The following is a 12,760-nucleotide window of genomic DNA, read 5'->3' on the forward strand; positions in this document are numbered from 1 at the left end:
GAGGGAGTAATAAAGTACACTGTACACGGGATGCCCCATAATGTCACGGGCACCATAACTGGATGCACAGCTTCCAGAGCGCTCACCAGATAAGTGATAAGTGGATTAAAAAGATGTGTGGGTTTTCGCTACGCTTCTTGGTCTCAGACAAGACGGTCCGCTACGACTATGGTGCAAGCGATGAATAATCTTGACAGAGTAGTTATTTTGAAGTGGCATTGAAGTGCCATTTATCGCCACGTTTTCCATTTCATCTTGTAGTCAATCATGTTATCATTTTGCGCCTTGCTGAGGCCCAGCAGGGTGGATACACTTCAGCAAGTTTCGAAAGACCCCACGGAGCCCATGTATCAAAAGCTGGCATCCTGATTGGTCGAGTATTTGGAGGCCAGCTGAGCATCGGGTCACTTGTAGCAAACAAACTGCTTACGACTGCAGAAGGCATGACAAGGAAGACTTGCCGTGCCTCACCTCTGGGAACTGGCCCACTGGGATGCATACCCGATTGTGGTTGGTAATGTCATAACGGAAGCAAATGACCGGTGTAGTGTCTGCAGAGTATGGTAGTAGTAGTAGAAGACGTTTATTCGGCCAAAATTTACAGGCCGAGCATGGCGACCGCCTGGGCGACCAGAAGTCGTTGTTCTTCCTCCCCTTCAGCGCCAAGCCAGTCAAGCCAGGTGGTGATGGATGAAGAAGGTGGGGGGTAGGAACCCGACTGCTGAGCAGCCGGGCAATAGAAGAGGCAATGGGCAAGGTCCGCATAGATACAGGGGCAGTTGGGACAGGAAGGGTCCGATCGATAGCGATAGAGAAAGAGGCGAGACGGGGTGATGATTGCATTCATTTGAACGTGCCGAAGAAGGCGAGCCTCCGGCACTGTGAGTGATGGATGAGGGGGAGGGTAAAGGCGTTTGTCGAGGCAGAGCTCGAGGTAGAGTATAAATGCTTTAGATCTCGAGCTTCTCACTTGTGCAGTGGAGCTTTCACTAGTGTGCAAATGCAGTTTCTTTTTTGCTGACTTTCAATATACACCACATATTATAAATTCCATGTTCTTGTCATTGCTTGCATTCTGACTGCTGTGCACATGTCACCATCACAGAAAGGGTGGTTTTGTTCTGTACTCCAGCATTCTCTTTTGTTATTCCTGAATAAAGTGACGTAGTGTACATGTATTTAGCCCTGCACATTGCTGGAGTATGATGAAATTTATCTTCTTTGGTTTGGTTTGCGTGGTTTTAACGTCTCAAAGTGACTGAGGCTATGAGGGACGCCGTAGTGGAGGGCTACGCAAATTTCGACCACCTGGGGTTCTTTAACGTGCACTGCCATCACACAGTACACGGGGCCTCTAGGTTTTCGCTTCCATCGAAATTCGACCGCCGTGGCCGGGATCGAACCTGCGTCATTCGGGTCAGCAGCCGAGTGCCGTAACCGCTTAGCCACTGTGGCGGCCTTCTTTAAATTGCATCTACAAAGTCTGCGAGAATTAAAGTAGTGCCAACAATTGAATATATGTAAATTTTAAATTTCACTTTTCATATTTCAGATCTTTTCAGTGAGCCATGTACACCAGCCAAGTTTTTGTGCAAGAAAACAGTGTGTTTTGAAACCTACTCTGTTTCTTCATCAAGGTGTGACTGCAGGTGTAGTTACAGCTGTGACTCATGCACAGTCACACCTTGACGAGTAAACCAAGTAGGTTTCGAAATGTTGTTTTCTTAGAACTTGGTTGGCATTCATTTCTCACCTAAATTTGCATATTTTCGTTACCCGTATCTCTTATATGAATGCAGTAAAAAGCACAAAGCAGTTACCTTCATCTACTGCACCATGCCGGCCTGTGTTTGAATCACTGTAAATTAAAGTTTCGTCATGAAAATTTGAATGGGGAGAAGGGCTGTCGTGAAATGCAACATTAGCATACTGGGTATTTGGCACTAATCTTGTTTCAGCTCTAGACATTGTCTCAGTCACTGTGATCACAGGCATGGTTAACTTATATGTTCTCAATCCTGCGAGCACTTAAAAAATTCACAATTAATTGTGTGGTCTTCGGGTACAATGGAGGACACTGCCTTTTTTGAACTGTGAACAATACTCAATTACCTGCCTGATGCTGTTGTCGGTATAAGTGGAACCTTTCAAAAGGTAGCACTATTGCCTCTGTGTGAACACTTATGTCGGTGCACAGATAACACTGCAGCCGAGATGGAGGGTGATGGCAGACAGAAGAGCTGAATCAGCGCTTCAGTAACCACTGCACCCCTTGAATGGCGGCATTTCGTGGCAGGCAGAGACGAACTTGGAAGCCATCTTGTATCCCCCTTGCAATGTATTCACCGTGCATTCAACTCTTTGTCTGCCCATCCTTCATGGCACTGAACTTTTCTGCCAATTTTAAAAGCTCCTTGCATTCGCCTTCAATGTGTATTCACCACCCATCCCCCAATTCAGCGACCCCCTATCTTACTTTTATAATTCTTCTGTTTAACTTCTTTCTGCACCCTTCTGTTAGCACTTCTCTCTCCCCTGAAACCCGCCCTCAAAACAGAGTCACTTGTCAGTGCTTTTCGAATACCAGCTAAACTGATCAACACCACAAAATAAAATAAATAACTTAAAAATCCCCTGTGCCCCTTGGTTTCTGTGGCTGTTGGCTTCTGTCATATTTATAACGAACCCCTCATTCCCCTTCGCTTGTTTGCTTAATTGCTTAGCGAGGGCCTCGGTTCTGGCAGCCTTGACGCCATAGGAAGCATAAGAGGGTTCTCACGCAGCTTCCACCCTCTCCGTTCGATGACGTTCTACGTCACAACTGCGGTAACTCAGGACGTTCCACGTCCGCCGCTTATGAACATGGGTGGCGCTGATGAATACTCTCAAGGTTAGGTTATTTGTAAACATAAATACCCCCGAAAGCCGAAGATTTGACAGCCGTCACCGTAGCTCAGCGGTAGAGCACCAGACGCGTAATTCGGAGGTCGTGGGTTCGGATCCCACCGGCGGCATGTGGTTGTTTTTTCTTCTGCTTTTCTAATCAATTAGCTTTAAGCGATAACATATTCAGTAATATTCTAAACTGATCAACACCACAAAATAAAATAACTTAAAAATCCCCTGTGCCCCTTGGTTTCTGTGGCTGTTGGCTTCTGTCATATTTATAACGAGCCCCTCATTCCCCTTCGCTTGTTTGCTAAAATCTTAGTTCATTAAAGCACTTCTTTCTCTAGGCTCGAAGACTCGCAACAAGAACACACATAGATGGAGGAAAGATGGAAAAAACACCTCTATGTGTTTGACCCTCCACTGTCAATTTTCACTCTGTGATCCTCAAGAAGGGCAGAGGCATTACTAACTGGGATATGGTGCTCCAAAGCATCGAAAACATGCCGTGACTGGCTCACTGCATCCAAAGGAGCGGGCACCCTGGTTACCCTTATTCGTCGAGTCTTGCCACATGATGGAGCTACTTAAAGGGGCCCAGAAACACTATCTTAGTTGACTATTTTGCCTGTTGATCGCATACAGTAAGTTACAATGGTGCTATTAGCATTGGTAACACCGCGTATATTTCGTTTTTTTAATATTTTAATGTCCTCCCAAAAACAAATTCATGGCTCTGGTGGTGTCCCCACATAGTGGTGGGTTTCAGCAGCGGATATGACATCACCTGGCGCGAGCTTGATGATTGGACAAACAGTAAATATACTGCAAATTGTGTGAATAAATAAACATTTTGTCACCTGTCTGCGTTTTATATTAGGTCAACAAAAACAACTTGTTCGTCTTAGATAAAAGCCCTGCAAAGCAAGTAAAATACAAAATACACCACCAGGGGCGCTCTGGCATGGAAACGACGCTGCCAGTCTCAGCAAGAACGAGTTGGAGTGCAAACTTCCGCGACGTGCTCCGGCAGGCTGTTTTGATTGGTTGCGCCAGGTGCCGTCATTGGGAGAGCGAAATAGGAGTGGGAAGCCCCGCCAAAATCGAGTTGAGGGCAGCGTTTTGTTTGCTTGTGTTTTGAAATTTCTTCATTGAATAACTCCCGTTCCTGTGCATCGACTCCTGTAATTCTTTTTAAGTCAGCATCTGCGTGACATAAAGAATCCATCTGAAGTATAGCCGGTATCCCCCCTTGCAGTGTTTCGCAGCCCCTTTAAGGGCCTCCAGGTGTGGGGTCCTACTTTGGTGGAGTCCACCAAAGAAAATAAAAGGTAGTCAATAACTGCCCTCATATTTCGTGCTGCTTTCGTACCTTGTTGTATTGTGGAGCTTGCCCTGTACTATACTCATTCAATGCACAGAATTGATGGAAGCCACCGCGGTGACTCAGTGGTTATGGTGGTACCATTCTAGAGGCCTGTGTACTGGCCGATGTCGGTGCATGTTAAAAAACCCCAGGTGGTCCAAATTTCCGGAGCCCTTCACTACGGCGCCCCTCATAGCCCGGGTCGCTTTGGGACATTAAACCCCAATAAACCAAACCAGAATTGGTGGGTCGCTGTGATGCTTTTCTTTAAAGAGGCATCCTGTACCCTCCTCACTCTTTCATCGAATTTATTATTCGTGAAAGATTTGCTGGTGGCATGCTACAGGCATACAGCACTCATAGTCAATCGGGCGTCAGATGTCTCTACGCCAGAGAAAATTTGACCCATGTTCCGAGGGCTTCCAAATGCCATTACCATGGTATGCATTCAGTAGCGGTCACAACCTGTCAGACATTCGTGACCTCACAATATACTTCCTTGCTAAAAAGGCTGCGCACTGGAACTGGCAGCTAAAAGCACACTGATCTTACAAAAGCTGTTCTGCAATATCACTTTGGGGCCTGCCATTAGCATAGTCTCCTAATGTCACCTCTATCGAATGCCTACTGCAGATGTCAGTATGTCAACAGCATAATATGTAATGGTGCGCTTGTACCAAGTGGAGCTCGGTTTATGATACAAATACCGAGAGGTGTGTGCGATATGGAAAAGAACAATGCTGCCGGCACTGTGCTTGGCAAAGGCCACAAGGACCCAGTGCAAGGCAAATGAAAGGAAAAGAGGCAATCAATTACATTCAGTACACATATTTTACTTCATTGCAAGATGAAAACACAGTCAAGTCTTATTGCTCTATGTACACTTCTAGCCACAGTCTTTCGTTAAATAATAGACACATAGAACACTGCTCTTATTTACAAAAGAAGGCGCGTGACGAAAATGACGCACCTGAAGAGTGCATAAAAAAGAGAAGTTTGGTGGTGTAGTCATCGTTTTTTTTTTGTTCGAGAGGAAAAAATCGAGAAAAGAGACTGTCTCGTCCATGCATTTCACTCGCAGCCGTTATGGCACAAAAGCAGCAAGTTAAAAAGTACGACAGACATGTGTGTAAGGCTTCCACATGAAGTGCTTGCTTAGCATGGAACAGCCTATGGTCGACAACACAGGTGGGAAAAGCACGGTGACGCGACTTCTGATGCTCCTCCCAGTCTGCTTCAAAAGACTCGCAGGTTTGCATCAGCCAAGGAAAGTTATTTACAGGTCCGATTGCACCTCCAATCAAGTGTTTGCAAAAGCAACTTGAAGGGTGATCGGGAAAAGTGTAGTATCATTACAAGGAACACATCATTCAATGCAGCTGTTCATAAACAAAATGGCAATGTGCAAGTCAGTTGATGAATACTGTAAAAAAAAAAATGCCTTTAAGAATGTGAAGAAAAAATGAAAACATCAATGTGTTTGCTTCCCCACAGATACGTGCATGCTACAAAACTCTGAAACATTCCTTCTGTTGCATCATGCTCACTCAGTTCAGTACTGGCTGTCAGCCACCCCTCTCTGAATTCTTGTGCAAGGTGTAATAGCTTGACAAGATAAATGTGTTGACGAGGCCAGGACATGTGATGCTTAGCTGTTTTTGTGCTAGTTAATTTTTTTTTATGCTGAAGATAATAAAAATGGTGCTTTACGTTCAACTCAGTACACATGAACAACTCCTCACGTGTCCCCCCCCCTCCCCCTGTTGCTCCCATTAACACCACAAAACTGCTTTACAGCAGCCAATCGGGAACTACACAGCGTCTCTCTAACAATGCACACAGAGAGACCTGTGTTCGTAAGTTGACCTCTTGCCATTCACGGAAAACTTGGCCAACCCTGAATTAGGCACAGGCCAGAATTTTCCAAGTTTGACGGTAACACACAAACTCCTACATGACTTAATGCGTTGGAACCAAACCTCGTAAATGTGCTGCAGTAGCGCACAGATTACGGCAACCCCATCCAGTCTGCCACAGAAATCATTCTCACAGGAACAGGTGCTCGCAAAAAGCCTGAAGCCATCAAGCACACCACGGCTCGAGTAGTGGTGACTTTGTGCTTGGGCACATCGAACTGCCAACTCAGTCCAATTGAAGCCACTTTCAAGATCACAACTTTGCACTCCCCACACACAGAGAAAAAAGAAACGGCACTTTTAACCTTACTTCAATTCTTGCATTTGCATACCAGCAATGCAGAACCAAACAACGCCAACAAAATATCGCAGACACAAGACAGGGTGAAGTGAAGAGCTTGCACAAATGAAACGGTAGGAGCTCGAACAAACTTCACGACGTGAACACACACACATGCATTCAGTGTAAGCGCTCACTCCACCCAACCTTGCAATGCACAGGTCTGTGTAGAGAAACTCAATAATAAAAAAAAGATGTACTACAACAATAACAATGACAGCACATAGCACTGCCATGAAAAAAAAAGGGGGGGGGGGCTACAGAGTTCTGGAACACTCTCGAACATCTTATAATGCAATTCTCAGCCACCATTCTCTTGCAGAGAGCACTTTAACACTCCCTGGCCTGACCTAGCTTCCCCAAGAAAGCACTGCTTATATCAACTTTGGCTCAAAGGCACCCGAATTCCTTCCTCACTTTAAGGCCTGCAATTGATGCTAGCCTCTCGCAATACTCCATATGCCTGTACTTCAACTGCAGGGCTTTGAACAGCACAGCGAACATGACAGAAAACGAGCTGCGTCGCGGTCATCTACAGAAGCGCTGTGCAGTACAGCTTGCACCTGAGTGAGCTGGGGGGGGGGGGGAAGGGGGGGGCAAGGGAGGGCAAGTACTCGAAGGAAAGAAGGACAGCTGTAGCCACAAGTGCTGCTTTGCTGCATTTTGTCACGTCATTTCCTGCCACCTTACAGTGCCCACTAATTTGCGAGGTGTAATGACTCTTCAAGAATTTGACACATGCCATTCCATGGTGGCTTGTTTCCACCAGGCCTTATACAGCTCTCTTTCATCCGAAGAGAAGGTGTCATTCTTGGCGTCTCGACACAGACTTCTTCCCCACAGTGGTGGCTTTCGGGGTCATTTCGTTTTCGACGAACACCACGAGGAAGAGCCCTAGATTCTGCTCTAGAACACATAGCTTGGTGAGGCAGCGTAGTCCTCATAACTACCGACATGGGCTCCGGGCGGCAGAAAACAATGCCGTAGGAAGGTCGTGGCATTGGCACAGCTTCTTTCGCAGGTCTCGCAGTCATGCGAGCCGGCTAGGGTTTCACGGGCACTCGGCAACGGAGGTACCGTGGAACCCGCCAACGCTTAGTCCCAGTGTTGTAGCTCCCTGGTCGGCAGGTGGCGCCGGTGTTTCGTTTCGGTCACAATCTGCAGTCTGCTCGGTCACGTGAAGACTAACGCTGACAGGCCGGGCTCTCCCGAGAAAACGAGATTGTGTTTCACAAGTGCACTCGTCCACAGTTTCTCACACGCTCTCACACTTTTTCACCCGCTAGTTCAGTACTCGAGCTGACCTCGCAAGGTCATCATCCTCATCGTCCACTGCGGTCATTGCCACAACAATGTCCAGGACTGCACCGTGACTTTGATGAGATGCGGAGAGTAGCCTAGGCAGGTATCTCGGGTGGCAGGCTCTTGGAGTAGCCTCCGCAGCGATTGTCTAGGAGCTCTTCAAAGATGCCGATGAGGTTTGAGAGGCCAATGAGGTAGCCGTCCTCGTGGTTGCCCACTTCCCAGGGTTGCCGGTGCGTGATGGCCACCCCCGGAGGCACGGACACTGTCTTCGCAAAGTCAATGAGCCACACACTGGCCCCCACCTTGTCATGCACAAAGAGCAAGGAACTGCCGATGAACTGCAATGAAAACAGACGGCAGAGAGAATTACCCAACAGCTTCATTCTAAACATACAAGAAGCACTGGACTGCCTAAAAACTCGACACACAGGAGCTTGAGTAGGAAACATCAAAGCAGGAAGATCTGTTAACAATCTGCAGATTAACAAGCCGTCAGCGCGAATAGCAGCTATATAGCAGTCTTCCCTGCCACTATTATACATTTTGGGAACATTAGCTTCGCTAGCTTTGCTTCAGTTATCACAGAGGCTGTCATTTTAATGAGTCCTTCCGAAACAATATTTTGATTTCAAGAACAGCTCAGTAAAGTACATCTCTGCAGAGAGGTGTGCAGATTAGTTAGCACTGTCCACTCAATATGGCCCCCGTAAGAAGAGCAAGTAGGGCAAAACCAAACCAGCAGGTGTGTTTGCTTGGTCTCGTGTAAACGGTCGCTTATTTACTGCCAGGTGATTGGAGCGCTTGTGAAAAGCTATGTCACAAAGAAAAGCCTCCTCTCCAGGTTTGACCATGGCAGAGAAAGTAGACTTACAAGGAAAAGATTTCACTCAGAAAAACTCGCTTGAACAGCTCTGAACACACTTTAGCAATACTTATTCGCACACTAAAGTTAACACACCAATCGAGCAACCTACCTCATGTGTGGCGAAGAACTCCGACTGCTCAAGCGCATTGTACAAAGACCGTAACCGTTGAAGGTACTTTCCCTGCAAAGAAAAGCAGACAGCATTAAGTACTATTGCAGAAGGAAATTATGTGTTTGCTGAGCAATCTTCAATTAGAGCTAAGGTGCAAATGAAGGCTCTAAATTCAAGACTGAGGCCTTATGTGTATATGTAAGTTATAAACTCATTAATCATGCAGGAAAAACGAGTTGCAAATGAAGCAGACAAAGCTTACAGCTCTGAAAAAATTTGCAATAACATGGCCTGATGGACTCACCAGGGCATCATCGAAGCCTTTTGTGAATGTGTCGATGGCATTCAAGACCTGTTCCCTTGATTTTGTTGTCTTGAAGTCTTTTGTTGAGGTTCCATCCGGATTCTGAAAAAATAAACAGATATGTAAATAAATAAATGAAGGCAAAACATGTGAAACAATAATAACATCCAATGTGAATAGAGCATCACCGATATCATTTAGTTGTTTACTGATAGCACAGAGTTTCTTTACCCACGCTCGAAACACATTACGCATGCCTGCTGTGGAGTGCTATGATTATTACGATATTATAAGGCACAGCTCTTCAAAGCTGCAAACTAGAATTGAAGAAAAACCAATGTCATGCCGCATTTACCTTCACAGCTAAATACCATGTGCATGTACCATCGAGGGCAAAAGTTTCCAGGATGCGCGAGTGACACCTGAAGCCAACATCTCTACTGTTAGGGAGTGGCTCAAGACCGCAGTTGTAGAGATGAAAAGACGTGATCATTAACAGACATAGCACCTATTTACCTAGACCACTTTTCACACGTCTAGAGACTTCTGGCCCTGACAGTACATTCTCTAGACAGATTACGGTGCTTGCATGCCATCTCACATGCAATACCATCACAAACCTAGCAAAACCCGACTGCCTGATTCAAAATTCAGTCCCCTGTTCCAAGTCAACTGGTTTGGTTTGGTTTATGGGGTTTAACGTCCCAAAGCGACTAAGGCTATGAGAGACGTCGTAGTGGAGGGCTCCGCAAATTTCGACCACCTGGGGTTCTTTAACGTGCACTGACATCGCACAGTACACGGGCCTCGAATTTCTCCAAGTCAACTGCTCTCTCTCTTAAAAGCCACATAACTCGATCCAAACGCCAGGCATGTGCTGCTTGAAGGTTGCAACTGATTGATGTAGTATGGGAGACGGTAACGCACCTTAATGCCCTCGATGCGGAATCCCAGGCTGGCAGTGGAGCTGATGGTCTCCCTCCAGATCATGTAACGGGGCTTGGTCACCGCTTTCAGGTCATGCTCCTCGGGCGTTGGCTCGTCGGGATCCACAGCGACCATCTTCTCATACATGTCCTGCGAAAGAATGAGAACACTGTGAGAAAGAGCTGCGGTGCACATCGCGAACTCGAAACCTAATCAGAGCTTGCTTAATTCAAACAGTCAGTTAGGCCAATGACTGCTACTTTGGTCTCATCAACATCGTCTATTAAAAAGGCTCTCGGTAACTCCAAAAAACTGCACCATTTGAAGAAATGGTTGGCCCTTTTGGTGCTCGAATTATTGAGAGCTGGCTGCATTTCTATCCTGCTTATAACGCTATTTCAACCATGAGCAAGCTTAAGTTTCCTACCCTCGTATCTTCCTTCACAATTCAATGCCCAGCAGGTGAGAAGACTAGAAAGTACGGAGACCAGATGAGGAAGTAAAAAGAGTGTCGGGGGTCTCACCTTGCGGAGCTTGGGCTTTTCCCGGGCCTTGGCCAGCTCTTCTTCGAGGTACGTCCGAAGGCCCACTTTGACGTCCATCACGCATGGGCACTGGAATCCAGCGAGCAGATCCTGCAGTTCCAGGTAGCCTGCGAACAGAAAGGATCACACAAAAAGGGCACAGATGAGTATGACTGCATGAAATGCTGCACTTAACCAATGGCTCTACACTAAAATTCAAGCTCTCAGTTTGTACAGGGCTACAGTAGAACATGGAGTAAAGTAACTGGGGCAATAAGTTGTAACACGAAGTGAAGCTTGGATCATTTTGATCCCCGACACCTCCGATTCGAACTCAAATCTCCCGCCATGCCAATGGTGCAAAGAGGATCGGCAGCCGTGAATGACAACATGTTAAGAAGCTGGAAATTACTCTATTGAATCAGAAAGCATTGGCCAGGCGCCAATGTGAAATAAAAAAAAAAAAAACGGAAACCTGCTCACTAAATTATGCAATCTATATGGTATGTGCAATCCTTAAAGGTGCACTGAAGAGGAATCTGAACTTGTCTTTTTGCCGCAGGAACTCGATCTACACATTCCTAGCATTCTTAGAAACTGCGATCTACTGCCCTGTGTGGCCGATTTCCCCAATTAAATCGAATTAACGTCCGGCTCCCGCCTTTTTTTTTTTAATTCTGCCTCGTACGGTGGGCGGAGTCGACCAACGCGTGGAGCGCCTTTCACCCAGTCCCGTGGCGGCTTGCCGCTCTGCCATCGGCGGAGTACTACGTAGTAGTCCGTAGTAGCAAATAGTCCGCGCGTATTTTTATTTCTGCGGGCTTATTTTGCGGCTATATTATCTGCGAATGAAACTATTTATTCATGGAAACCTAAAAAACAAAGTAAAGAGAAAACAAAGCCTCCACGGGACTGGGTGAAAGGCGCTCCACGCGCTGGTCGACTCCGCCCACCGTACGAGGCAGAATTAAAAAAAAAAGGCGGGAGCCGGACGTTAATTCGTTTCAATTGGGGAAATCGGCCACACAGGGCAGTAGATCGCAGTTTCTAAGAATGCTAGGAACGTGTAGATCGAGTTCCCGCGGCAAAAAGACGTGTTCAGAATCCTCTTCAGTGCACCTTAACTGGAGCCTTGGCCATATGCCACACCTGATTCAACATCGAGAAAAACAGCCTTATTCCATGGGTCCCAGCTTTCATGGAATGAGACCCATTTCAACACAGCTCCAACGGAATAGACGGGGCTACTCACTGGTGCAGTCTTCCATCTCGACGCGTCCCTTGAACTCGGGCACATAATCTCGCAGCCAGGGATCCCTCATGAGCTGCTTCAGGCAGGACTCCTCTTTGCCGCACAGCTTCTTCAGAATGGTGCCCTGGGCGCCCGACCGGAAGTTGCCTGCAGGCAATACCACAACCAGACATTACTTTCGCTGCTGCAGTCAACAAACTGACAAACAGTGTTCCTGCCTTAATCTGTCGCCTTCCAAAGCTCCAATGAAAGAAGGCGATCATTAACACAATGAAAACAGCGTGAAACATCGCACAAAAAAGAAACGAAATGAAAGACACAGTGCAGAATTTTACGCGATAGGATTTCATGCGATGTTGCGGCAAATACAGGGTCTTGAATATTTGGGGGCCGGGTTTTAAAAAATTCCTGTGCAAAATATACTACCCCATTCGAGCTGAAATAACGTTCACAAAGTAGCAAAATCTGGTCTACGTTATCTGATAAGTGATTCAACATCGGTACTTGCCTAGATTTTTCGGAATTGGGGGAAAACTGCTCTCGGCGGCGTGCACAATTTTCGCGAAAGCGAGTCGAGAAGCTGCGTTGACATGGTGCGCCATCTGCCGAGCGGCGAGGCAACCGCCATCTCAGGCAAGGCCGTTGGCGCGCTTGCTTCGAAGGTGCAGATCGACAGATGGCGCACCATGTCATTGTAGCTTCTCGACTCGCTTCTGAGAAAATTCTGCACGCCGCCGAGAGCAGTTTTCCGCCCATTCCGAAAAATCTAGGCAAGTACTGATGTTGAATCACTTATCAGATAACGTAGACCACATTTTGCTACTTTGTGAACGTTATTTCAGCTCGAATGGGGTAGTAGATTTTGCATAGGAATTTTTTAAAACCCGGCCCCCAAATATTCAAGACCCTGGACAATGAGAACATTACAGGAAACCATCCGCCAAGCAAACAAAAAAAAAA

General features: G+C 46.6%; 1 protein-coding gene across 1 annotated transcript in view; it reads right to left on the reverse strand.

Moving 5' to 3' along the window:
- Positions 1–5,067: 5,067 nt before the first annotated feature.
- The window catches only part of LOC149332606 (uncharacterized), a 266,465-nt gene continuing 258,772 nt past the window's right edge, over positions 5,068–12,760 (reverse strand). The window contains exons 3-8 of the mRNA XM_089558239.1: positions 11,801–11,947; positions 10,549–10,676; positions 10,025–10,174; positions 9,098–9,199; positions 8,791–8,862; positions 5,068–8,154 (exon numbers count right to left, since the gene is read on the reverse strand). Of these exons, the coding sequence (XP_089414365.1) occupies positions 7,909–8,154; positions 8,791–8,862; positions 9,098–9,199; positions 10,025–10,174; positions 10,549–10,676; positions 11,801–11,947 (845 nt within the window). The 3' untranslated portion in view covers positions 5,068–7,908. The remainder of the gene's footprint in view (positions 8,155–8,790; positions 8,863–9,097; positions 9,200–10,024; positions 10,175–10,548; positions 10,677–11,800; positions 11,948–12,760) is intronic.

This window comes from Amblyomma mixtum, chromosome 8 (genome assembly GCF_055824585.1).
Source record: "Amblyomma mixtum isolate Tamu chromosome 8, ASM5582458v1, whole genome shotgun sequence".
NCBI classification, from domain to species: Eukaryota; Metazoa; Arthropoda; class Arachnida; order Ixodida; family Ixodidae; genus Amblyomma; species Amblyomma mixtum.